The 25,880-nt window shown below is 45.5% G+C and overlaps 1 protein-coding gene across 4 annotated transcripts in view; it reads left to right on the top strand.

Moving 5' to 3' along the window:
* Positions 1 to 18,957, top strand: part of FGF1 (fibroblast growth factor 1) — an 88,962-nt gene extending 70,005 nt beyond the window's left edge. For all 4 annotated transcript variants that reach the window (XM_079771677.1, XM_079771676.1, XM_079771678.1 and 1 more), the window contains exons 3-4: positions 13,087 to 13,190; positions 17,643 to 18,957. In XM_079771677.1, coding sequence (XP_079627803.1) covers positions 13,087 to 13,190; positions 17,643 to 17,837 — 299 coding nt within the window. In that variant the 3' untranslated portion in view covers positions 17,838 to 18,957. The remainder of the gene's footprint in view (positions 1 to 13,086; positions 13,191 to 17,642) is intronic.
* Positions 18,958 to 25,880: the final 6,923 nt, after the last annotated feature.

Genomic DNA, 25,880 nt, shown 5'->3' with positions numbered 1-25,880 from the left:
GTCAGTGGGGTGAGTGGTTCTGTACCTATCAGTGCCGGGAGAACTGGGTAATCTACACGTGCTTGGCAGAGCCAGGGGCCTGGGATTAAGAGTCAGAAAGCCGAGTTCACATTCCTGCGTTGCCCCTTAACTGGAGCAGCACCGGGCAGTTACCATTCTCTCCTTTTGCATCAAGTGCTCTGCAAAGGCAGCTTTGAGCCCCCAGCCCCATGACCCTTCCAAACATCCCCTCCCATCTGGAACTTTAGATATCTTTGGTGTTTCCAGCTGTCTGACCTTGTGGAACATATTGAGACTCAGTTTCCCCACCTATAGAATGGGAATCATAGCACTGCCATGTGTACTTGACAAGGCTGAAAACTCATGAGGTCCAGCAGCCCAGAGGACTCCCTGGATTGAATGCACCCAACTGAATGTGGTTATGTCGCCCTCTTCTGCCCAGTGGCAGTACTGCCACAACCCTTGTGAATTTCAAGGATTATTATTCAGAAACATAATTAACCTGGAGAGGCATGGAGTGGATGATCCCTGACTAACTGATTAGCACAGTCTAGTGAGGGGATGATTAATATTCCTTGGTCATTAGTTTGAGCACGATTAGAGATTGTGGTCACAAGTAGAGTCACATTCTAAGACTTCCTTCAGGAAGAATGATTTCTAAAAGCCAATCAAATATTTAAATAAATCTACATAAATCATGCAGGATACAACTGTATGCCTGCCAAAACAACTCCTTTCACGGCTTCTCTTTGTCCCCAACCAGCGGATCTGCCTTGGGCAAAATTGGGAAGTTTTCAAAATTGGTCTTCTACCTCCAGGAGAATAAGTCCCCAAGTACTCACACAGGACCCCTCCTGGAGTGGCATGACCCTACAAGGGATGCTTGTGCACAGGCCTTTGTAATGCAGCCCTAAGTGGAATGTCTCCACTTGTGGGGATCTCGGGCCTGTAGAGAAGATGTTTTGGTTTGCCCCTTTACAACTCCTCACGTTACATGGTGGGCAGTACCACTGTGGGCTGTGAGCACTTGTTCCATTACCATTTTCCAAATGCCAGGAAATGCAGAGAGCAAGAGCTGCCAATTGTGAGAAGGGGCATGGGTGCTGGTTGTCAGAAAATTCATGTTGATTCTCAGGACTTCCCTTTGGGAGACGGGTAAATGGAGATGTCACCACGAGAGGGAGGATCCTGGAAGAGGAGCAGGTGCAGGGAAAGACATTTGAGGAGTGCCTTGTGCACCAGGCAGCTCTCCTTAGAGTTGTAATTCCACATTTAACTGTGTGGCTATTTAATGGTTTTCTCCCCCATGTGGATGAGGACTTAGAGTCCAACAATGCAATTTTAGTGGCTAGCACATTGCCTGACAGTTGATATAATGTCCAATAAACATTAATTTGATTAGTGAATGAACTGCATTGGTGGTAGATAGATCCAAATTCCACAATATCTATATATATAAAAGGCTAATATACTAAGTGTCCCTCCTGCCGTCTGACCAGTTGCTATGATGTGCATGGACCACCAGGGGGCAGATGCTCAATGCAGGAGCTGCCATGACGTGCACTGGTTGGCACTACGGACCTGGCACCGACTAACCAACACTTTGCTTTCCCCAAGTGGGACACAGGCCCCTCCATTACCCCAGAGTGACACCCCGCCAAATCTCAACCAACGCTGCCAAGACCCCATGGCACAAAATGCAGCCCACAGCCCAGCCCAGCCCGGAAATGGTTGCTTTGGGCTCCAGGTAATGACATCATGTAGCAATGCCTATCTTACTCTCCCTAGTGACTCGCCTCCTTGGAGTTTCTTCAGCCCAGGAACACAACTTGCTTTATAGCCAGGTGCAAACATTTTACACTTTAACCAAATGTCTGTGAAACGTTTTCACGTGCCTCATCTCATTTGATCCTCACAGAAGTCCTGGAGTAGGTAGATAGGAGACTCAGTGGAATCCTATTTTCTTTTCATTAGCTGGAAAGCAGAGGTTTAGAAAGCTTAGAAACTTCACCTGACTGAAAAGAAATAAGAAATGGTGGACCTTGAAAACGACTTAAGGTTTTCTCACTGTGCAGAATATAGTCAAACACTGCTGCAGTTAAGTATTTTGCCCTTTGTTCTTCCTGCATGATATATAATAATAATCTGCTTCGTATTGATATTTACTGCTGTGTTGCTGACAAGTACCTGAAAGAGAAGTTGGGCTGCTTCACTGGGCTGGAAAAAGTTTAGCTAAATCAGAAAGCAGGTCTAATTAAGCAAGTTTATTCTATATCTATAAAAGGCTAAGTTGACTTGCACAGGCACAATACATATAAAGCTCTCACTGGCGCCAATCGCACGCATGTGTTTCCATCTGTCATTGTTGATTGTGAATTTGGTTGACACTTCTATTATAGAGAAAGGGCGAATAGCGATATTAAAACATTTCTTCTAATTAATTTCCTTTCTTTTTTTTAAAAAAAAATTTTTTTTATTGATTTTTTACAGAGAGGAAGGGAGAGGGATAGAGAGTTAGAAACATCGATGAGAAGAGAAACATCGATTCAGCTGCCTCCTGCACACTCCCCACAGGGGATGTGCCCACAACCAAGGTACATGCCCTTGACCGGAATCGAACCTGGGACCCTTGAGTCCACAGGCCGACGCTCTATCCAATGAGCCAAACCAGTCAGGGCTAATTAATTTCCTTTCAATGTGCATGAATTCGTGCACTGGGCCACTAGTCTATATATATATATATAAAAGGCTAATATGCCATGTGTCCCCTCGGAAACTCGACCAGAAGACCGGGAATTTGATCACTCACTATGGTGTGTGCTGACCACCAGGGGGCAGCGTGAAATGAAGGAAGGCCCCGGCCAGCAGCTGGAAGGTCCTGATTGGCCCTGATCGCCAGCCAGGCCTAGGGACCCTACCCATGCATGAATTTCGTGCACCAGGCCTCTAGTATTATATAAATGCCAATTGAACACCTGGAAGGGCCAGGCTCTGCACTAGATTCTTCCATTTCTGCCTAGCTACAAGCCCGTGAGGTTACAAATTATCATCATTCAGTGAACACAGAGCTAACAGGGCCCATGACCAGCAAGCAACTGGGAAAGCTCCACACAGAATCCCCAGCTTCTTTATGACTAAGGCTCTCTCCATATGCTACTGCTGCCCCAACATCAACACCATGACTCTGGTTTTCCCCCACAAACATATTAAATAAACATACTGGGTTCACACAACCTGTCATGTGGGTCAGATGGATGTAGGCGCAGGTCCCATCACCACTTACTAGTCCCATGTCACCTTGAGGGTGTCATCTCCTCTCCACGTTCCTCAGTTTCCATTTTAAAAACAAGGATGACAAAACCATCAGCAAAACTAAAAGACAACCCACTGAATGGGAGAATATATTCACTAATATTACATTTGATAAGGGTAGATATCCAAAATATATAAGAAACTCATATAACTCAATAACAAAAAATAAACAATATGATAGAAAAAATGGGCAGAGGACACGAATAGACATTTCTCCAAAGAAGACATGTAGATGGCCAACAGACATATGAAAAGATGCTCAACATCACTAATCACCAGAGAAATGCAAATTAAAACCACAATGAGGTGTCATTTCACACCAGTCAGAATGGCTGTAATCAAAAAGTCAACAAATAACATGTATTAGTGAGGATGTAAAGAAAAGAGAACCCTTATGCACCGTTGGTGGTGTAAATTGGTGCAGCCACGAAGGAAAAGTATTGAGATTCCTCAAAAAAGTACAAATAGATATACCGTATGACCCAGCAATTCCACTTCCAGATTTTTATCCAAAGGAAAACAAAAGCACTAATTAAAAAAGATACATGCGCCCCCATGTTCATTGCAGCATTATTCACCATAGCCAAGGTACGGAGGCAACCTAGGTGCCCACAGATAGATGAATGGATAAAGATATGGTACATATATGCAATGGAATATTACATTGCAATAAAAAAGAATGAAACCTTGCCATTTGTGACAACATAGATGGATCTAGAAAGTATCATGCTAAGAGAAATAAGTCAGACAAGGAAAGGCAAATACTATATGGTTTAACTTATATGTGGAATCAACAACAACAACAAAAAACCAAATGAACAAACAAAGCAAAAACAGACTCATTGAAAAAGAGAGGAAAGAGATGGTTACCAGAAAAGAGGGGGATGGCAGGATGGGTGAAAAAGGTAAAGGGGAATATAATCAATACTATTGTGATATGCTTATACAGTGCCAGATGATCACTAGAATTAGTGGGGTGATCACATTGTAAGGTCTAAAAATGTCACATCGCTATATTGTACACCTCAAAATACTATAACTAATGTAATACTGTATAGAAACTATACTTAAATTAACAAATTTAAATTTTAAAATAACAAGGATGACAAGGTACCCATCTCATAAGAAAGTAGGAGTTTTAAGTGTGATAATGTTTGTAAAAGTGTTTAACACACCACCGGGCACATTGTTCATCCTCCTCGCCCTCATCCCTAAGGGCCCCTGGACTTCCTCCTCTCACCATCTGATGGTTGCAGACTGTTAAGTGAAGTAACTGCTGTGTTTGCTCGCTAGGCCGAGGGTGACTCTTCCTCTCAGTGTCTGAGACTGTCTAGGCTCGGCACTCCCAAGGCCTGGCATGTGGGTCTCATGTGCCAAGCACTGGCCCAGCAAGCCCTGCCCGGGTACTCTGCCCCGCAGAGCAAGCATCTCCGTGAAAGCAGGGAAAGCTCCGTGTCTGATTCCACTCCTCCTTCTAGAGTTTCCTGTCTGGTGACGGGGACCATGACTGCGTCCTGGATGGGATTCCTAACGGGAACGCTAACTGGAGATCGTAAGCTCACAGGAGTCCCAAAGCCGCCGGCCGCCTCTGCCTGCAGCCTGCACCCCTCGCCTCCCAAGCCCCGCAGAGGCTGCGTGGGGAGCAGGCTTACCGGCACCGCTCACCACACAGATGGAAATGTTCTGAGCAAAGTGTGTGCCAATCAAATATTTATAAATCAAACCACATCCTAAAGGCACTAGGGTAGTTGGCAGGTCCAAAGAATGCTACTTTACTGTGCGGCCCTTTCCAAAGGGCAGACTCCCTCTCTCCGGTGAAGTCCGCCCGCCCCTCTTTTCCAGGCAGCCAGACTTCCTTCCTCGGGTTTGCCGGGACCGCCACCTACCTACCGGGAAAGGCACTCTGCTCCCCACCAGATCCGGCTGGAAATCAAGATCGCTTTTCACGGGACCAGCGTGGACACAGCCGACCCTCCGGCCAGGCAGGGCGCTCTCCCAGCGGGGTTCTCACCTTGGTCGATGTGATGCCAGAAGGCTCCCTGCTCTTCCTCCCCGTGCACCCCTTATCTGGTTACGCAGGAGGGATTTTTCTAGATAAACTTTTTTTTTTTTTTAATATCGCACAGTCCATGGACTGTAACAAAATTTTCCAGGCACCTCTTTCAGACCCTAAAGGGGAAGCAGACGCCTTGACACACTCTAAGAAAAGTCTTTTTCAGATATATATGTATTCCAAACCACTGGAATTCTTTTTCCATCAACTCCTTTTTCTTTTTTTTTTTTTTTTCTTCACCATCTTTCTCTAATGTTTTGCGGAGCCCGGCTTGTGGCTACGCTTTAATTATAAATGCCACTGACATAAAACAACCTCACAGAGCTCTGAATGAGGCTGACCTCACTTTGGGTAAACACGGCAAAGGACAGGAAGTCTCGACCCAGAATAAACCAGGCGCATAATCTCTTTTGGCCTCTGGTTGGAGAGCAGGAGTGGAAAGCGGGCTCAAAGGCCACGGAGCTACAGGAGCAAAACTTCCCTCGGCGCGTTTGTCTCACTAAACGCACCAGCTGTGATCTCATTTTTTTTAAATGTCTAGAACGGAGCAGGAAGATGAGCGTGAGGGCGGCCTGGGGCTGAGATACCAGGCGCAGGGTCCCAAAAGCTCACCTCTCTAGGCGCGGACAGGCTCCTAACACCTTTTCCTTTCTGTCCTTGGAAAGTAGGAGTCACATATCTTACTGCAAATAAACCATCGCGAAGAGCTAATGGAAGGCTCTGGGGAGCAGAAGAGAAAACCAGAGAGACAGGCTCACGGTTGCTCAGAAGAAAAGGTAGAACACCTCGTTAGGGGCCGGCATAGCCACTCAAAGACTCGGCTCCCCTTCATGTAGGTTCCTCTAAGTAAAGACCCAGGAAGCCGTCCCAACGATGCGCAGGGGACAGGGAGGAGCACGATCCACAAGGCCATCTTGCACATTTCAGTAAACTGACATTTATTTTTGACAAACAGGCCATTCCCACACCTGCACACCCGCGTGTATTTATTCCTAGTAAGGGAGCAGGCCTCTGGATTCTATTGACAATACGGTCACAAATCCACCAAGCAAACATCTCCAGCCTTCTTACAGCACACTGTTGCAATGCTTTGTAAATGGGATTCCTTTAAGAAATTTATGTCTAACACAAGAGTACCTTTTCAAATAGTGCTTTGCATTTCTTCAGCTAAGTCAAAAGTCGCGGTCCCCGGTTCAGAACTGGGGAACAATAAGGACCCTACGGACTCAGCGACATATCATTTTTCAAAAAGTACTCGCCCCTTCAGGCTTGGGGTGGTTTAGAGCCACTGACCTTCCTGCGCACAGATAGCAAGTCCTAGCTTCCCCGACGGGATAAAGAGGGGCTGCTCCTCCCTGCTCTGGTGCTAACCTGGGGGAAGAGGCTGAAAAGGAAAGGTGTGGCTTCAGTGGTCCCTCACGCCTGTCCTGCCTCACCAGCCTTCCTGGGCCCCTGCCTGCCTGCACAAGACTCACCTTTATGGATTCCTATGTTTAGAACTAGATGGTCCCGGGGGTCAAGCCTGAGCTGGGCCATAGAGCATCACAGGGGTTATCAGGAGCAAGAAATGGACGTCTTGGCCAGCGCTCAGTATTTGCCCATTGCCTAGAACTGGGCTATGTTCATCATCCCCCCAAAAGTACAAAGGAGAATTCTACCAACACCAGCAGCCCCATCACCCAGAGTTAACCAGTGTTACCAGCTGGCTGTTCTTGCCTCAGAATTGTGTTTTTAAAGAAATGAAGAGCTAGGCCCTGGCTGGTTTGGCTCAGTGGCTAGAGCTTTGGCCCAAGGACTGAAAGGTCTTGGGTTCGATTCTGGTCAAAAGCACATACCTCGGTTGCAGGCTCAATCCTTGGCCTCTGTCCAGGCACATGCAGGAGACAACCAATCGATGTGTTTCTCTCACATCGATGTTTCCCTCTCTGTCTCTTCCCCTCCCTTCCACTCTCTCCAAAAAATCAATGGAAAAATATCCTTGGGTGAGGATTAACAAACAAACAAACAAAAGAAATGAAGAGTTAGGATGAAGGGGAAGTTCCCTCTACTCCCCTCCCCAGTCTTACCCTTCTCATCCTTCCCAGAGCTGCTGCTGTATGAACTTGGTCTGTACTGGGGTACATTTTTCTATTTTACTCCCTATATATTCATGAGTTATGCAAATTGTTTTGTATTTTTCATAAAATTTTCATTAAGGATTTACTACAAATATTATTTTTAAAAATATTTTTATTGATTTTTAGAGAGAGAGAGGAAGGGAGAGGGAGAGAGAGAAAAACATCAATTTGAGAGCAAAACATCAATCGGCTGCCTCCTGCACGCCCCCTACCAGGGATTGAGCTGCAACCTGGGCATGTGCCCTAACTGGGAATTGAACTGGAAACCTTTTGGTGCATGGGACAACGCCCAACCAACTGATCCACACTAGCCAGTGCTAAATATTATTTTTTAATTTGCTCTTTTCACTGTATATTATTTTCTGCTTCTCCTTGAAAGAAAATTATATCCTATATAATAAAAGAGTAATATGCAAATTGTCCCCTCTACCGGGAGTTCAACCAGAGTTCAACCAGGGGGCGGGCAGGCCCGCCAACCACCCAAGGCCCCTACCCCCGGCCGGCCTGACCCGATCAGCCCCAAATAGTGCCAGCTGGACCTTACCCGTGCATGAATTCGTGCACCGAGCCTCTAGTGTGTGTGTGTGTGTGTGTGTGTGTGTGTGTGTGTGTGTGTGTGTATATATATATATATATATATATATATATATATATATATAAATGAGAGAAAAGGAGAGAGTTTTTGTTGTAGTTGCTGTACTTTTGTTTGCTTTTAGCTAAAAAAACAAGTGGTATTTTTGCTATTGTGTTGCTTTATCATTCATAGGGTCATCTGTACCCCTAACTGGGCATCAGCTCCTGAAGGCAGGGCCATTGTCCGACATTGAGCTCAATTCCCAGCACACCACAGAAGGTTAATGAATACGTGTTAACTGAATGGCTTTCCCCTTGGCTCCAAGAGGGAGGAGCTCCAGTTGGCTACAGCCAGGCTGTGTGGCCAGCTCCTCCCTCTTTCTGAGCCCCTTTCTCATGCTCTCTCCTTCCCACTCTTCCTTGGCAGCAACTGCAGGAGGATGTAGGCTTGGAAAACTGGAATGAAGTCACACTAGGGAGCTGGACACCTAGTCGGTTACACGAGCAGCTCGGGCTGGGTGTTACTCCTTCCTGCCAGCCCTGCTTGCAGAAGGATATATGTTTAGGAAACTTAGCCAGAAAGAAATTCAGTGAAAATGAGCTATGAAACTTGGACATCCTGGAGAAATAATATTTACAGAGGAAACTCTTGAGACGAACTCTCACCAGTGTAACAACCCTGGTGCTGAGGCTCATGGCTGAGAACTGGCTCGTGTGCCAAGCAGTGCTGGCTCATGCTCTGTGAGGCCTTCACACAGCCAGAAGGGGACTCCACAGACAGCAAAGTCAACTCACTCACCCCACAGCAAGATGAATGGGAACTATTTAAGGCATAGAACAGAAATGAACTAGGAAATCAAGAGCTTTATAAAAATCTTCCTAGGTGATAACAATGTGTCAATGCAGGTTCATCAGTCATGACAAATGTACCACTCTGGTGGGGAACGTTGATGGTGGTGGAGGCTATGCATTTGCGGGGCAAGGAGTATATGGGAAATCTCTGTACCTTCCGCTCAGTTTTGCTGTGAACCTAGCACTGCTCTGAAAGATAAAGTCTATTTTAAGAAAACATCTTCTTTGATTGCCTCAAAGGATTTGCCCCTTGGGGTTTCTGTTGCACCTTTAATGCGTTTAAATAAATACCAACAAATGGAGATGCTCGATGGAAAGAAAGTCCCAGGTACTAACGTCACTCCATGTGCTATGGCTACAAAAGGGATCATGGATGACCACCTCCATCTTGCACATGTCTGACCCTGAACACAAGGGAGTCCATGAGGGGAGTGAGTACAGCTTCATTTGGACAAATGTTTCCCAGACCTGGAGCTCAATGTGTTTTATGAAAGAGAGGATAAAGCAGGATACTTGGAATGCTTAGACCGGGGTCATGGTTTTATCCCTGATTATAAGTATCACATTGGATAAACCATGCTGCAACCAAGCTTAAGTCTTCTCACCTGTAGGACAGAGCAGTGCCACCTTCCTCCAGGGGATGCTGTGAGGAGTGATGAAGTCACCTAAGCACAGTGAAAATGACAGTTAGTACTGGGCACTGTCCATGCATTGGATCATTTCATCCTCACAACCCCATGAAGCAGGTTCTATCATTATAGATAAGGAAACAGAGGTAACACACAGCTAACACACAGCCGAGCCAGAATTTAAATCCATGCAGTTTGACTATGGAGCCTACACTCTAATTTGACACTATCTATACCAAGATAGAAACGTGGATGCTCGCTGCCTGGCACCTTGCAGCTGCAATAAATGGTTATCCCCCTCCTTTGGTCTCTCTTAAACGTACAGGATTATGCTGAGAAATTGATAGCAAGCTCTCTGAAAACCATAAATGAAAACGTAGGGAATTTATTTAAATGCTTTATTGAGATTAAACTCACATACCATACAATTCACCCATTTAACGTAAACAATTCAGTTGTTTTTTTTTACATTCAGAGTATTCAACCATCTCCACAATCAATTTGAGAACATTTTTGTCACTTCAGAAAGAAGCCCTTTACCTCCTAACCATAATTCTCCCTTCTCTCTCCCCACTCCCCTCCCCAGTCCCTGGCTACCACTATCTACTTCCTGTCTCTGTGGGTTTCCCTATTAGGACATCTCATTCACATGGACTCATAAAATCTGTGGTCCTTTGTGACTGGCTCCTTTCACTTAGCATGTTTTCAAGGTTCATCCACATTGTGGCATGCATCAGTACTTTGTTCCTTTTTATTGCCAATAATATCCTATTGTATACAGTATTGCCATCAACCATATTTACTTGCTTCGTAGACTGTTAGAGCTAGAAAAACTGTAGAGACTGAATCCATATACCTCCCATTTTACTGGTAAGGAGACTGTGGCCTAGAGGTTAAATAGCTTGGCCAAGGTCACACGGAGGGTGGGTGGTAGAAGCCTTGAGCCTCACAACTCTCAACTTGGTCCCGTCTTACTTCACTCTACAAGGCGTTGTTGGAAACATAATTCAAAGCTCACAGTTTATTGGTGATGGACCAGCAGAGTCGTCTCTGCAAATATTGGCAAAACATTATTCATTCAACAAATATATACTGGCTGTCCCCAGAGGGCAGGGCACTGCCTGAGGTGCTGGAGACCTAGTTGGGAACAGGACAGACAAGAGCCCTGCCCTTTCTCCCACACAAGATTTCTGCACATTCTCCTGGGGAGGTAGAAATAAATGAGTAACCCTCTAAGTAATTTTTTAAAATTGTACTTTGTATAAAGTGCCATTAAAACAAAACAAAAAAAACAAGGGGCAGAAAGAGATGATGATGTGGGGACCGAGGTGGCAGTGGCAGTGGCAGTGGCAGGAATAGGGAGGTGGGGGTGGGAAGGGCATCACAGAGTGTCATAGGGTATTTGGGTGGGAAAGCCCTCTCTGAGGAGAGGGTGTTGTTAGGCTGAGGCCTGGAAGAGGAGAAGGACCAACTTTATGAGTATCAGGGCGCAGAAGGTGCCAGACGTAGGGTAGAGCACGTGCAGAGATCCTGAAGTGGCAAAGAGCTGGGTGTGTTGAAGGAGTTGATGGATGAAGCGAGTGGTGTGATCTGAAGCTAGAACAGGGAGGGCCCAGGTCACAATGGAGACCCTTCGGCCTGTCATCTCAGAGCTAACTGACGTTAGGAGGGCCTGAGGGAAAGAAGGCCGGTGGCTTCCATTTTCCTTCCTATGAATTAGATAAACTACAGTTACCTGAGTCTCTGTAGCAAAGACTTCCAAGGACAAGAAAGTTGCATCTTCAATAGGGTAATGTAACTACGTATCGCCCTTGAAGTGTTAACAGAGGGACATAAGAAAATACAGGCATGTTAATAGGGAAGTGGTTAAATGGTCGTGGTATAGCCACATAATGGAACACAATTCAACTGGTAAAAAAAGAGTGAGGTTAAATCCTTCAGTATTGAAATGGAAAGATTTCCAATGAGCTGTTAGCCGGAAATCAACCAACCAACCAACCAAACAAAAACCCAACCTGCAGAACTGTGCGTCTAGGATCTTACCACTTGTGTAAAAAAAAAAAAGCAGGAGACAAAACATGTATTTGCTCATATATGCACCAAATTTGAGTAGAAGGATTCACCTCAAATATATCTAGGAGGGGTTTCCTTGTTGTCTTTGTCTCCCCAGGAGAAGGTTCTGGGAGGAAGGACAAGGGTCTCATCTGCCCTGTTTACTGCTGTAACCCCATTGGTTGCAAATGGGAGGCTAGGACGGGGTAGGGGAGGCTTTTCACAGTCTCCTCTTATATTGTTTCCAGATTTGAAACATGGGAATATAATTCTTATTCAAAGAAATTAAATAAAAAGGGAAAATAAAGAAAAAGTAATGAGGGGTCTACATGGGCCAACCAAAGCCCTGTGTTCTTTCCAGCTCCCCCTGCCCCTTGGCCTCTGACAAAGCTGAGCCTCAGAGAGGCCAGCTCATCCTCTGGTGCAACCACTGAGTGCTCACTGGGCCCTGGTCTAGACTCCACTCCTAGTCATAACGATGGTTTTGATGACCAAAGAATTGTCCAGAAGAGTCCAAAATTAATTCTGATTCCCACGTGTGAACCATCACAGCCACCATGGACAAATGAATAATTATCAGATAACATTGGACTCCGTTTAGATACCCAGCAGTGGGCAGTTGGTGTAAATGGGGAGAGAGTAACTCAGGGTAATTCACATCCTTGCCCTCAACCTCGGCACTAGTGACTTTTTGGGGCTGAATAATTCTTTATTGAGAAGGGCTTCCCTGTGCATTGTGGGATGCTGCTAAACTTCTGCCTTCTGGATGCTAACAGTACCATCCCACTCCAGGTGGGACAACCAAAAAGGTCTCCACACATGGCCAAATGTCCCACTCCCCCCCCCCCCCCCCGCCGCAATACCAAAATCGCCCCCAGGTAAGAACCACTGTTTTGTATCCCTGCAATTCCAGGTAAGTGGGTCATTCTCCCAATGAGAAGCCAGGGTTTCCCTCTGCCTCTGCCCCGTTGGATTGCCTCAGAGGATGGGGGGTTGACTCAACCTGTCCACAAGCAGCTCCTATTCCTAGAAGGCCCAGGCTGTAAAAAGACACCCCCAAAGCAGGTTGACAACTGAGGCAGAACACACTCAGGCTGCCCAGTTGCCCACGCTACAGCACCCCACATCGCTGGGACCAGGAGCCCAGGGAAGTGAATGCGGCTTCATCCCGTGGTTATCTCCCTCCAGGTGACAAAGAAAGAGAAAGGAGTGAGGCTCCGTGAAAAGTGCACCCCAGGTGATTTTGTAACAAACGGGGATGGGTGGGCACCCCGACTTCATCTCTCCTTCTCTCAAGAACATAATTCCCAGTGGACAGCTTTCTTTGGAGGGCAAAGAAAAAGGGACTGTATTTCTATGTTTTGATTAATCTGAGGCTCATCCTTGAGGCCCTGAAATGAATGAGCAGAATTTTCCGTGGCTAACTGTCCTGGCCGCCAGGCCCTGTTGGCAAAGGCCTCGTGTTTATTTACTTTTGCTCGTGTTATTTTTATTCCAGTTCAGCTGCAGCTCAGTGCGGAAAGCGTGGGGGAGGTGTATATAAAGAGCACCGAGAGTGGCCAGTACTTGGCCATGGACGCCGACGGGCTTTTGTACGGCTCAGTAAGTATGAGGCTGACAAGCTTCCAGACTCGGCCAAGGTTTGAGGTTTCCAGAAATCTTGTTACGTTGAGTGATACACACTATAAAGCAACAATTAGTCTCTGTTTGTTATTTTTTCCCCCCAGTAGGGTTCCCGCCCTCTACCCTGCCTTATTTTAGGCACAAACATAAAAGAGTTTCTTGTGGTATTCTCTCAAAATACTCAAACGTATTATCACATAGAGGAGACATTGATTGAAATTTTGGTAAGTCATCCATCACTCATCCCAGAATACCTAGCTCCACTTCACTCATGCATTCCAGAAATCTTTCTTGAAGTCCCCACTGCACGTTATAGGTGTGTCCCCTGTGCTTTTTATAAGAACTGCAGAGCCCAGATCCTAGTAGTGAACATGTCACGCACAACACTTGGAAAGGGTCTCCTATATAAAACATTTAATAGCCCAATTGTGCAAACATTTATCAAATGCCTCCTGTGTCTAAGTACAGTGAGGTACCGACAGGGAGGTGAAGGTGAATGAACCACACCCCTGCCCTCGAGAGGCACAAAGAATTTATTCAGTAGCTAACATCCTCTGCATCGCCTTCTCCAGCCCTCTTCTGGTTAGTGCTTTATATAGGTTTGACTCTGTTAATGGTGGTCTTTGTGAGAAAAGAACAGAAACAGAGGAAATCTGATTTTTTTTCCCTTACTGGTGTCTCTGGTAAAAAATTTGATGAGAAAGAGAGCTGAAGCCAATGGCCCCAGGTCCTGAAATTATTTCTGGATTTCAATGACCCTTTCTCTGTATCCTAACAACTGATAATTAAGGTTTGGCTGTAACTCATAGCCCAAGCCAAACACCTTTCTTCCTTTTTAGTAAGATGCATGTCTACAGGAAGGCAGCCGTGGGGGCGGGGGTAGTCTGGGGCTCCCTTTAACTTATATTGAATTGTCAAGAGGCAGTGGGCACAGGAAACCCTCTCTGAAGCCATCATCAGCCAGAATTTGGGATGTGAACGCAGTTCAGCTTTTTTCATGCTCCCCACTAGGGGTCAGGAGATGGGATCATCAGTTATAGGTAGCCTCTACTAAGCTGTTTACTGAAATACAGACCAAGTGGGACAACTTTAAAGGGTTTGGAGCCAGGCAGTGGCTGCTACATAGGGAGTAGGTGGTGTGTGTTTTAAGGTAGTTCTTCCAATTGGTAATGAAATCAATTGACCAATCAGTCATTCACTTGCAGGCTCATAAGTGAATCTCATGCCTCTGCCACTTTGGCAAGTTACTCCCTTTTTGAGCCTTGTCTAAGATGAGGACAGTAATGGACAGTACCGACCCGCATACAGGGCTGAGAAGCCGCAGGGAGACAATGAACAGACCCGCCCACCAGCGTGGCTGGCTCACGGGAGACGCTCCATCAATAGTGGCTATGAAACATTCAGTTTATACATCCCTTGCCCTCATTATTTCATAGGTTATATATTAGTTTTATGGCTTTTTCCTCCTTTAAATCAGTTTTGAAGTTTATAACTTCCTTTTACTCATATAAAAATATTGGGGGAGACTCCTCAAATCTGATTTTCTCGAGGCTCCAAACACCCCCTACCCCCCACAACCCCCATCATCCTGGCCGTCACTGTAATTCACCTAAAATATTCAGACAGTGATCTTAATATATGAGGCCTCAACGTTTTTATATTTCCCATTGATAAGGACAAGTTCTAACATATCTCAGAGCTCTGCCTCATACTCTTAACCGATTTTTGGCATCAGTCCATCCTGGTACAAATTTATGTGTGTGTGGAAAGGACATATTTATTTTTAAAAATAACTTCAAAAGGCTATATCCCAAAACATTCATTCACTTATCTCTGGAAGTGGTAAAAGGCTAACTTTATAATATGTGAATGCCTTCCTGTGTTTTCCAAATTTTCTCCAGTGGGTATATGTCACCTATGTAATTGGGAGGAAAGCATGCTAAATAGAAAAAAGAAAATAATGAAAACAATTGCCATGAATCAGCTGTCACTCCCCAGGCCCTCGGCGTTGCTCCAGATGCATAACGAGAGCTGACAAATCCTGTTGGGAGGCCAGAGGCAGCACCTCCGATTTGGCCTGCTGACTCAGCCTCTGACTCAGCTGTTCTGTGTGTCTACCGCTGTGGTGGAATAGAGACATCAGGTGGGGGGTGTGGCCGTCCTCTACTTTGTCACAGAACAGGGGCCTGATGCCCAGTGAGGGGTGTCATGGGGGGAGCCCTCCCTACGGGGGAGTGGGCAACCCACACAGGTCCCAAACTGCCAACCTCCTCCCACCCCTGACAATGTGCATCCCACACCAATGTCTGGGTAAGTTCCTTCGGAGGCATCAGAGTCACCCAATTAACTATTCCGTCTACGTCCCACCTTGTTCTAACGTGACCCAGTGCCTCACCCCTAGCAGTTGTCACTGCTCTAGACTGCAGATGAATAAGCAGCAGCGGGCTTCCCGTTACGGAGTTCCTTGCTAATCAAAGATAACTTTCCTGAGGCCTCTACCTGATCTCAGGGGTCCAATTCGATGCACCACCTCGTTGGCGAGCACCTACTTCTTGCAAGGTTCTAAGTCTGGCTGTAGGCAGAGGGCTGACAAGGTCCCATCTCTTCCCTGAGGAGGGCTTACAGTCTCAGGCAAAGGTGCCCACAAACAGGCAACACTGCACAACAGAAAGGGGCTCCCCAACCACTGTGGGTGAAGAGATAATGTAGAGACCCTGCGACTAGGAATTGGAGCCAAGTCAATATACAGCATAAGTATTTTAGTACACCTAACTGGTTTCTATCCAAATATAATAAATGTTTCCTACAATCCTGGCAAATAGGAAGTTCAAATAACTGGGGTTCCTGCCACTCTCTAACAGATGCATTCCAAGTGAAAAAATAATTTTTGATAATGACTGGCCTATTGAATATATTGGAACTCTTTTCCACCTTAATAAATTTACAACTGAATTGGATTCCACTGTGTGTATGTACTACTACCTACTTAGCCAATCACCTTTCTATGCATATTTAGGTTGCTTCCAACTCATTACCATTATATCCAATGAACATCCTTGAAAATATAGTTTTACACTTGCTAACTATCTCCTAACTGTTCCGAGGAGTGAAATTGCTGGGTCAAAGGTAGTGCATATTTAAACCTTTGATACACATTGTCAAACTACCCTCAGCAAGTCTCCACCAATGCATCTCACCAACAGCGCAGGAGCGTGCGTGTTTCCTACACTCTCACCAATACTCAGACTTGTCTTTTTTCTCCTTGCAGATATCATTGCCAACATGTTAAATCATTTTTTAAATTTGCGTTTTCTTGCTAGTGAAATTGAATGTTTTCATAGGCTTATTGCCAGTTTTTGAAACAGCAGACATAGTGTGCCATTTTGATAGCATCCTAAGTCTATATCCATCCAGTCTTATCTACTCTCTGTGCCTACGTACATAAGGATGCAAGGAAGGATGCTTATCACCTGTTAACCCTTGTCTATATCTGGGTGGCGGGCTTTGGGTGTTTTTTTTCTTTTCTTCTTTCTTTCTTTTAAGTAAAAAAAAAACAACCAACAAACTTTTTAAATCTTTATTGTTGGAAGTATTACATATGCCCCCCTTTTACCCCCCATTGATCTCTCCTATCCTGTCCCCACCCCCCACCCCAGGCCTTCACCACCCCACTGTCTGTGTCCATGGGTTATGCATATACGCATATGAGTTCATTGGTTGATCTCTTCCCCCCACCTCCCCTTAAGTAAAATTTTAAGTTTTAAAAAGTACAATTCTTTTTATAAATATTAGAAGATAAAGCTATTTTCATTTAAAACACACACACACACACACACACACACACACACACACGCACGTTAGGTCTCAGGATAGGTTTTGGGCTTAGGGCACATTTTGTGCAAGCATTGATGGTCTTAACAACGCTAAGATACTATCCTGCTATTGTTAATGAAAATCACCAGGATGAAAAATAATATTAGCAGTCTTTCATTTATTCTTTAAGTCCAAACTTAATAGCCCTCACTGCATCGCCATCTGCTTTTACCTGTTTGAGACGTTTTTCATGGCCATGCCTATCTAGGTGCCAGGCCTCTACAGAGACAAAAGCCCAGCCCCCTCCCCCCTTGGGGTGCCTATAGTCATTCAGGATCTCCCCAGGGGCAGACTATAGGATCCTGAGGACAACAAATGGAAGGGGACCTTACAATAACAGCAGGTGTGCATTGAAGGCTCATTATGTGCTGGGTCCTGTTTTAAGTCCTCATTACCATCCCCAAAGATAGGCTCTATTATTACCCCAATGTTACTGAAGAAGAAACTGAGGACCAGAGAGCCTGGGTAATTTGCCCAAGGTCACACAGCTTTAAGCAGAGGAACCCTGCCTAAACCACTCACTAACAGTCCTCCTCTCTTTTGGTTGCATCTTTGTAGCAAACACCCAGCGAGGAATGTTTGTTCCTGGAAAGGCTGGAGGAGAACCATTACAACACCTACACGTCCAAGAAGCACGCAGAAAAGAATTGGTTCGTTGGGCTCAAGAAGAACGGAAGCTGCAAGCGTGGTCCTCGGACTCATTATGGACAGAAAGCGATCTTGTTTCTCCCCCTGCCAGTCTCCTCTGATTAAAGAGGTCTGTTCTGGGTGCTGACCACTCCAGAGGAGCCTGAAGGGGTCCTCGCCGGCTGACCCCAGATTGTTCCCTTGACCATTGGCTGCGCTAACCCCTGGCCCACAGAGCCTGACTTTGTAAGCAACGCGCTTCTAAAATGCCCAGTTCGTTTTCTTGCAGAGCCCTTTACCCCCAACCAGTTTGGAACAGAGGGGACCAAATTGCTTCTAGGGGCCAATCGGCTGGCCAGTCTGGGCCTGGTTTGGAGGTCCAGTTGCCTCCGGGCACCTGCTGCAGGCTGAGCCTCTCAAGGCAAAGGTGGGGCCAAAGGAAGTGTGTTCAGGGGGCTGCCGAGTGGGTCAGTTAGTAACTGCATCCGGTTCCCTCCACCGAGTAAACCCTGTCCGCAATAGTTCCCCCAAACAGCGGGCAGGACTCCCTTCCATCCTTTCGATCCCCCACGAATATTAGAGAGCAGCTATGGTGAGGTTAGAGGAAGGCAGCGCCCCCTGAGTAGGAACAGGGATGAAGAAGTCCTTTCACGAGAACGGAAGGGATTGCACTGGCAAGGGGAGACTGCATGCTGGTGGACGGCTGAGAAGGAAGGGATCTCAGTGCGGAATCGATGAAGGGTGGGGGGCTCGGGCACGGGAAAGCAGATGAACGCAGCGCCTTGAAAGTCCTGACGATGCCCTGACTTTCCGAAGGTGATTAGGCAACAGAGAGCCCCTGGGTGATGTCAGGTGGCCAGCATGAGAAGTGGGTTCTTGGCTCAAGGGCATCGGATGTTGGGAAAGTCATTTGGGTCCTGGGAGTGGGTGTGGGAGTGATGAGAATGAAAGGGAAACGGGGCCGAGGGGTGGTTGTCCTCTAAAGAGGATGATTCTAGAAGTGAGAAAGGAAGAGAAAGGGACGCCAGGAGGTGTGCTTGGCCACCTGGAGGCAGAGGCTTTGGGGTCCCAGGGCAGTTGTTTGAACGTAGATTCTGGTTCAGTGGGACTGGGGTGCGGTTTTGGCATTTCTAACAAGCTCCAGGTGTGTCGATGCTGCTGCTGACGCCCACCATACGTTACGTTGTGGTCCTGAAAGAATGTCAGTCAAACGAAGGTGGCTCAACCTTCCCTCCCCCACCCCCGCTCCTCATCCTTAAAAACACTGTAGCATTCAGGCACATCGGCGCAGTCCTTACGGAGCAGGTATTTAAGGCGCTTTGCCCATTGCCTATAAAATGCCCATTTAGAAGATAAACAGAAGCATACTTCAAAAATGTTCAACCCTCACCAACAGCTTTTCCCAAGAGACCATTTGTGTTACGATTACTTGTATAAATATGCTTCCTGCTTAAAGTAAACCTGACCCAAGTGGCTAGCAAATTAGAAACACCATTCATCTTTGACATATGATACCGTTGCCCTGTAAATGCCTTTAATAAGCCATTTAAATTTACTGTGAGACTGTATGTTTTAATCACATTTAAAAATATATAGCGCAAAGGCAGTTAAACTGATTAGCATCCAGCCATTGAGAATGACAATAGTAGGATACGATGTATAAGCTACTCAATTATCTACCACTTATACTCCATTTACCTGTAAAATGAGATTTTCCTTTATTCCCCACTGTGCTGTTAGACATTTTTCTTTGAAAATGGGAATTTCTTAAGCAATGATGTGACAATTGTGAATGAAAACTGATGAGAGTGTTAGCTCATGTTTTATAAGGAATGAAAGGGATTATTAATTGAAAAACAATTCCGTCATATGGAGAATGGAAGAAAAATGACAATTTGTGAAGGTTCGAAGCAGTAGTGGAATTGAGAACTGAACCGGGTTAAAACGATTGTGAATAATACCATCCTCCGTTTGTTTCTACAGCAAAATGATTGCATTTTTTTTTTTTTTTTTGTAACTTGGATAAGACGATTCCATTTTATATTAGTAAATCTTTGCAGGCAAGTTGGGGATAGTACAATGTGGCTTAACATCTATTTACTATGAAGATTTGGCCAGAAAAAGGTACCCAGAGAGGAAATCCAAGATATTTATAACGGTCCATAATTTTTAGTATGTGAATCAAATTCAAGTATAACATTGGCCAAGAAAATGTAAATACTGTTGCTAACAGGTGAGGCAGATGTCTGTGGTTTCAGAGACATTGTAGAAGAAACACTACTGTGACCTCGACCCCCACAGGCCAGTCGTCACTCGTGTATTCGTTCAGTGATTACTTAAGTGCCACTGTGTGCCTGGCACTGGACAGGGTACTGAGGCCTCAAAGCACCTTGTCTGCCTGGTTTGCTGCTGTCTTCTCTCCAGGGCATTAGATGTATGATGAAAGATGCTGTGGGTTCATTTCCATCCACCAAGTAAAAACAGACTTTTGTAGGTTCCTGCTGAATAAACAGTTAGTCCCAGAAACCCAGGTTTGGGAAGAATTAGCAACCCCCAGCATAAGATAAGCGACTATCAAAGTGTCAGAGGACCTGGCAAGGTAAACCTAACATTTGCACCTGTAGAACCATGTCAGGCAAAGAGCCTGGCAGATCTGGTAGGAAGCGAGTGGTTAGCAGTTCCCCACTCGGTCTGAACACGCTCTGGTTCCTTAAACATGGAGCATCCCTGCTGCTCTCTCTCTTCCTGGAGTCAGTTTTGTGGCCCTCTGCCTGTCACGTGCCTCTTGCGTGGGTTCACCTTCAGGCCAACTGTTATGAGTTGCCTGACATTCTGTACAAAGCATCAGGAGTGTGTGTGCTCGGGGCTGTTCGGTGCTGGTGGAGGTGGTGGTGATCTGTTTCCTTGGAATGGGTGATAGCCAAGCCTCCTATGGCCAACAGTGTGCACTTACAAAAACTGACCAGAGCATCTTGTGTTACTGAAGATCGGGTACTTGCTCTGCGTCGGAGGCGATGGAGCCCAAGCCCTCAGCCTTGTAGAACATGATGCCGAGACCATCCTGGGCTGCAAAGCAGACCTCTGATGAAGAAGATGCCTGTCATTTTACATCACTGTCTCCTTTTTTTGTGTGTGCACTTACAAGTATTAATAAATGTTCTAATAGGTAATAATGTCTCTGAGTTTCTCTGCATCACATGTCTCATCTCCCTATGGAAGGACTTCCCTGGCATCCCTGAGGTGTGGCTGCTCTTTCACCAGAAACGTTAAGGCTGATAGGAAAAGGTAAGGCAGCAACATTTTTCATTTTGTTTGGAAACCTAAGGCAATATTGGTGCTTTCCTAGGGACCCATTAGAGAAATATATTCAGGAAATTTGCCCCCTGAAGAGCCAAGCACCATAAGTAACTCAGTTGACACTTTAGCTTCATAGTATAAGTCATGCAAAATTATGCTCCTACCTATTGTAGAGTTGACCAGCTTATGCTTAGGCAAAGGTACTGTCACCTGAAAAAAATTCAAGGACGTATTTACAATTTTAAGTCAATGGTCAGAGGCGCATCTCTTGCATCTCAAGAGCCTTGATGTGAGATCATTGATTCCCCCAGCAGATTTTCTGAAATTATCACGCTAAGCAACATCTCCTTAAACTTCTGAATCATATAACTCCTTATTCTTAGGAGAAAGTTCAGTTGCCTAAACATCATGGCAGAATCAGATCACACACATGCACACTCACTCACATGTATATACACGCACATACACACTTGCACTTACACATGTGCACACGCACCAATAAGCACACATGCATGTGAACCAATAAAAGAAAGGTGAGCAGCCCTAGCCGGCTTGGCTAAGTGGGTAAGAGCATTGGCCCACGGACTGAAGGACTCCTGGGTTCGATTCCGGTCAAAGGCATGTACCTTGGTTACAGGCTTGATCTCCCACCCTGGTTGGGATGCATGTGGGAGGCAACCAATTGATGTGTCTCTCTGACATTGATGTTTTTCTCTCTCTGTCTCTCCCCCTCCCTTCTACACTCTCTAAAAATCAATGGAAAAATGTCCTCAGGTGAGGATTAACAACAAAAGATGAGCAGTGTTTGCTCACTCTGCTAATTACACACCACAATCAATCCCTCTGTTTCTTTTTCAAGTTGCCTAAAGCAGTATTTTTCTCCCTTTTAGAGCTTGATCCACACTAAGAATGACTTTTTCCATCACAACCCAGCACATACATACTCTTGTACATATTTACAACTGAAACAAAAAATGTCACAAGGCTATATATATGAGATGCACTCAGATTTTTCTATTACATTCCACTAAAATATGCTGGTCAAGATCAATTAAATTGGGACACAACAGTTTGGGTCACAATGAAAGTTTGAAACGTGGCTTAAAGTAAACATGCTCCTTCCCAAAGACAATGAGACTCAATTAGAATCCTATGTGATGATGTTAGTGTTTTCAAAGACACAGTTTGTTCTTGAAGAAACAAGTCAAGGAAACACCCTGCTACCCAGAAACCATCTGTCCTAAGGGTTCGGTGAATTCTCTTAGCTGGTTTTCTGCGAATCATGCAAAATGAATGCACTGTCGCAGATTCCACAGATACCGCTGCTGCCTCTCTCTACTGCTGGTCCTGGCAGATTTCTGCTCTCACAGCCCTGGGGACTTTAACTCCTTTGGAATTGTCATCAGTTTGGGCCATTCCCTCCCTAACTCCCACAATCTTCATGTCATTTCTTCGTTTTCCCCCCAAAATTCCTACTTCACAACCATCTATATAATAAAAGCCCAGTGACTGTTATGGCAGAACGTTGAGAATGACTGGTCACTGTGATTCACACTGACCACCAGGGGGCAGATGCTCAATGCAGGAGCTGCCCCCCTGGTGGATAGTGCGCTCCCACAGCTGGAGCGCTGCTCAGCCAGAAGCCCAGCTCACAGCTGGTGAGCGTAGTGTGGGTGGCAGGAGCCTCTCCCGCCTACGTGGCAGCACTAAGGAGCAGTGAGCCAAGCGGTAAGGAGTGAGCATGTGGGCAGTTAGGAGCAAGAGGGATGTCCAACTGCTGATTTAGGCCCAATCAGGCCTAAACCGGCAGTCAGACTTCTCCCGAGGGGTCCCGGATTGCAAGAGGGCTCAGGCCGGGCTGAGGGACACCCCACCCCTGTGCACGAATTTCGTGCATCAGGCCTCTAGTTTCTAAATAAGACATGAAAAGTAGACTGAGCCAGAAAAAAGGCTAGAAAACCAGCCTCCGTCACTTTCTGGAAATTACCTTTCTATCTACCCAAAGAAGAGGTTTTACCATCCATGACTCAGTCATAAGATAAATGCCATTACTACTGGAATGTATCTTAGCCAGCCAGGGATTTAAAAATTATCATCTTTGCTCAATCAACTAAAAAAGAGTAACTCCATGCCCTAAATGTTTGAGGGGCTTAAGGTAATTGAGCATTGGCCTCTTATGGGTGAGTTGGGCCACAAAGAGAAAAACAGAAATGAAGTAATCACTTTTCATATCTATCCGGGAGATGTCCTGTCAGCCATGGGGTGGGCAGGGGAGGGCGATCCTGAACCCTTAGCACTAGGGGTTGATATATTAACAAGTATGGGAATAATGACACGTCAAACGAAGATGTGCCTTCAACTGCACTTTCACAAATTAACAGAAATTACTTTCAGGAACAGTAGTGCAACGTAGGAATGCTTAAGCCCAACCCAGCAGTGGGATTTGCATGTTCTCCATTTCAAAATTACTAGGGGTTTGACAACTACTGTTCAAATTAAAATGACGGCTCATAACGAGTGGTGCTCGCCCTTCCTACTCTGCTCCTTAAACCTGCCCTCCACCCCTGGAAAGAAACTCCCTTTGCCATTGTACTTAAAATTGGCTCTAAAATCTCAAGAACTCAGAACCTGAGGTGTGGGGATGTGACAGCAGGCGCTCTAGATCCCAGGGATTCACCCAACGTTCTCTCAAGTTAGAAGGGAAATTTACTTAGCGACTATGGGATCCTTCTGTAATATTGTACCTACTTTGCGGTTGACATATTGACTGTGATATACTACACTGTTAGCTTTCTGCCCTAGTTAAAAAATTAAAAAGAGAAACCAGGTCACACATGGCCTGAAGCTAGAGGGTGGTTTTGCTTTATGAAATGCATATATTGCAGGATCTGGTTTTGGGGTCTTCTGATGGGTCTGAGGATGCTTGTGATGTGAGGAGGAGGTATTTCCCAAATTTCTTCCTTCTCCCTTAGCTTCCCACTATCACACAGGCTAAATTTACACATTCAGCAGCTAAACATTGGTGTCTGTTTTATTACATAAACAAGCAAAACCTCACCGTGTCTTTGATGTGCTTTTCTAACAACCTTAATGAAGGGTTGGGCATTCCCTGTGTGTAACTGTGTTCAGCTTCAGGATTGGGTCACTTGGCTGCTGTGTTTGGGGGTGGGGGTGGGGGGTAGCTGTAGGCAGGCGATTTGTGCAAATCATCACATAAACACACTTCATTGTGATTTTCATATTTCATGTTTTCCTGCCTTAGGAAAACTTTTTTTTTTTTTTTGGTCTGATGCAGAGATACATAAGGGCAAGATGTTAGATTATTTTACTAATATGCCTTAGCCCCAAACTTTTTCTCCAAAATAAGTTACAGGAATGTTGTTATATACTAACTTGTTTTGTGAGCATTGTAAAGGTAGGACTATTTGTAGCCTGGGAATATCAACTGTGAAGAATTCAGCAATTTCCTGTAGAAATGAACAGTAAAATCTATGGCTTTCTCCAAATAGAACACCTGCACTAGAAGCCTTGACTCTGACCTGCGAAGTGGCGCAGGTTTTAGGGCTGGCCAGATTGTTTCTCATAATATGGGACAAAATCTCCAATCCAGGACAGCTGTGCAGAGAGGAAAAACTTGTTTCTCTATTCTTGGTGCTACTGGAATCTGTCACATGATGTTTAATTGAAGTGAAGAAGAGAGATGGATTTTATAGATTGCTTGAAAATGTGTAACTCCCAAGCAACCTGAACATCTGGGAAGAGTCTGACAGGGCAGAGGGCTACCCTGAACCGTCTAGACCTCCAGAACAGTCAGCATCAATAAAGTGAAAATGAAGCCTCTTTCCTCAGTTCCCTCACTAACGCATCCATCCATCAATCATTTATTGTCTACCATTGTGTCAGTCAGGGTCCAATCAGGAGATAGAAACCACACCAACAATTTGAATGGGGAAATTTTTTGTGAGTGTATGGGTGTCAATCCTTACCCAAGGGTACACTTTTTCTATTGATTTTTAGAGAGAGTTGAAGGGAGGAAGGAAGGAAAGTGGGGGAGAGAGAGAAAAAAATATTGATGTTGCTTCCTGCATCCAGGGGCCCGGGGATCAAACCTGCAACCCAGGTACGTGCCCTTGACTGGGACTTGAACCTGCAACCCTTCGGTCTGCGGGCCGACACTCTAATCATTGAACAAAACCAGCCAGGGCAGTGAGTGGAGAAACTTTAATGGGAAGAATGGTTAACTACTAAGAGGGGTCAAGAGCTCTCTAAAGAATCTTGGAACAGCAGGTGTAGGGAAGCAGGTAGTATCCCCAAGGCTTAGGAAAGCTTGAGAGCTGGTCTCCTCTCGAGGATGAGATGCAGACTTCATGGGAGAAGGTATGGCTGTGGCCCATAGGCCAGGGGAGGATCTCACTGCAGTGCTTCCAGGAGCTTCCCACTGCAGCACCAGCAAAACTCTCCGGAAGCAACTTGCTGGGGTTGTGGACCACTAGGTCTCCCACAGGAAGCTGCCCCTGGCCACTGTGTCACAGGAGCAAGAAGAGAAGCACAAGAACCCCGAAGAAAAGCCCCTTGCTCTCCCAGTGTCCCTCCAGTGCCCTCTACTGACAAACCTGAAGTTGCATCAGCTGGCAAAGGAGGGTCCAGGTCCAGTGTCACAAAATGTGGCCAAGAAGAATGGATTTGGAGCATAGGCAATACATAACGGGCATAACCATGATTTAGATACTCTGCTAGACACAGTATTAAAAGATTAATAAATGTGGTCCTTTTCCCTTTAAAAGCTTATTGCAGTGAAGAAAGTCTCTACATGAAATTCAGGACCAAGTTTTTTTGGTTTTGTTTCCTTTTTTGAAAAGCTACTGTCTTTCT

Source organism: Cnephaeus nilssonii (genome assembly GCF_951640355.1).
Source record: "Cnephaeus nilssonii genome assembly, chromosome: 5".
In the NCBI taxonomy this organism is placed as follows: Eukaryota; Metazoa; Chordata; class Mammalia; order Chiroptera; family Vespertilionidae; genus Cnephaeus; species Cnephaeus nilssonii.
Note: the sequence above shows the minus strand (reverse complement) of the source record. Positions and strands in the feature narration are given on the sequence as shown.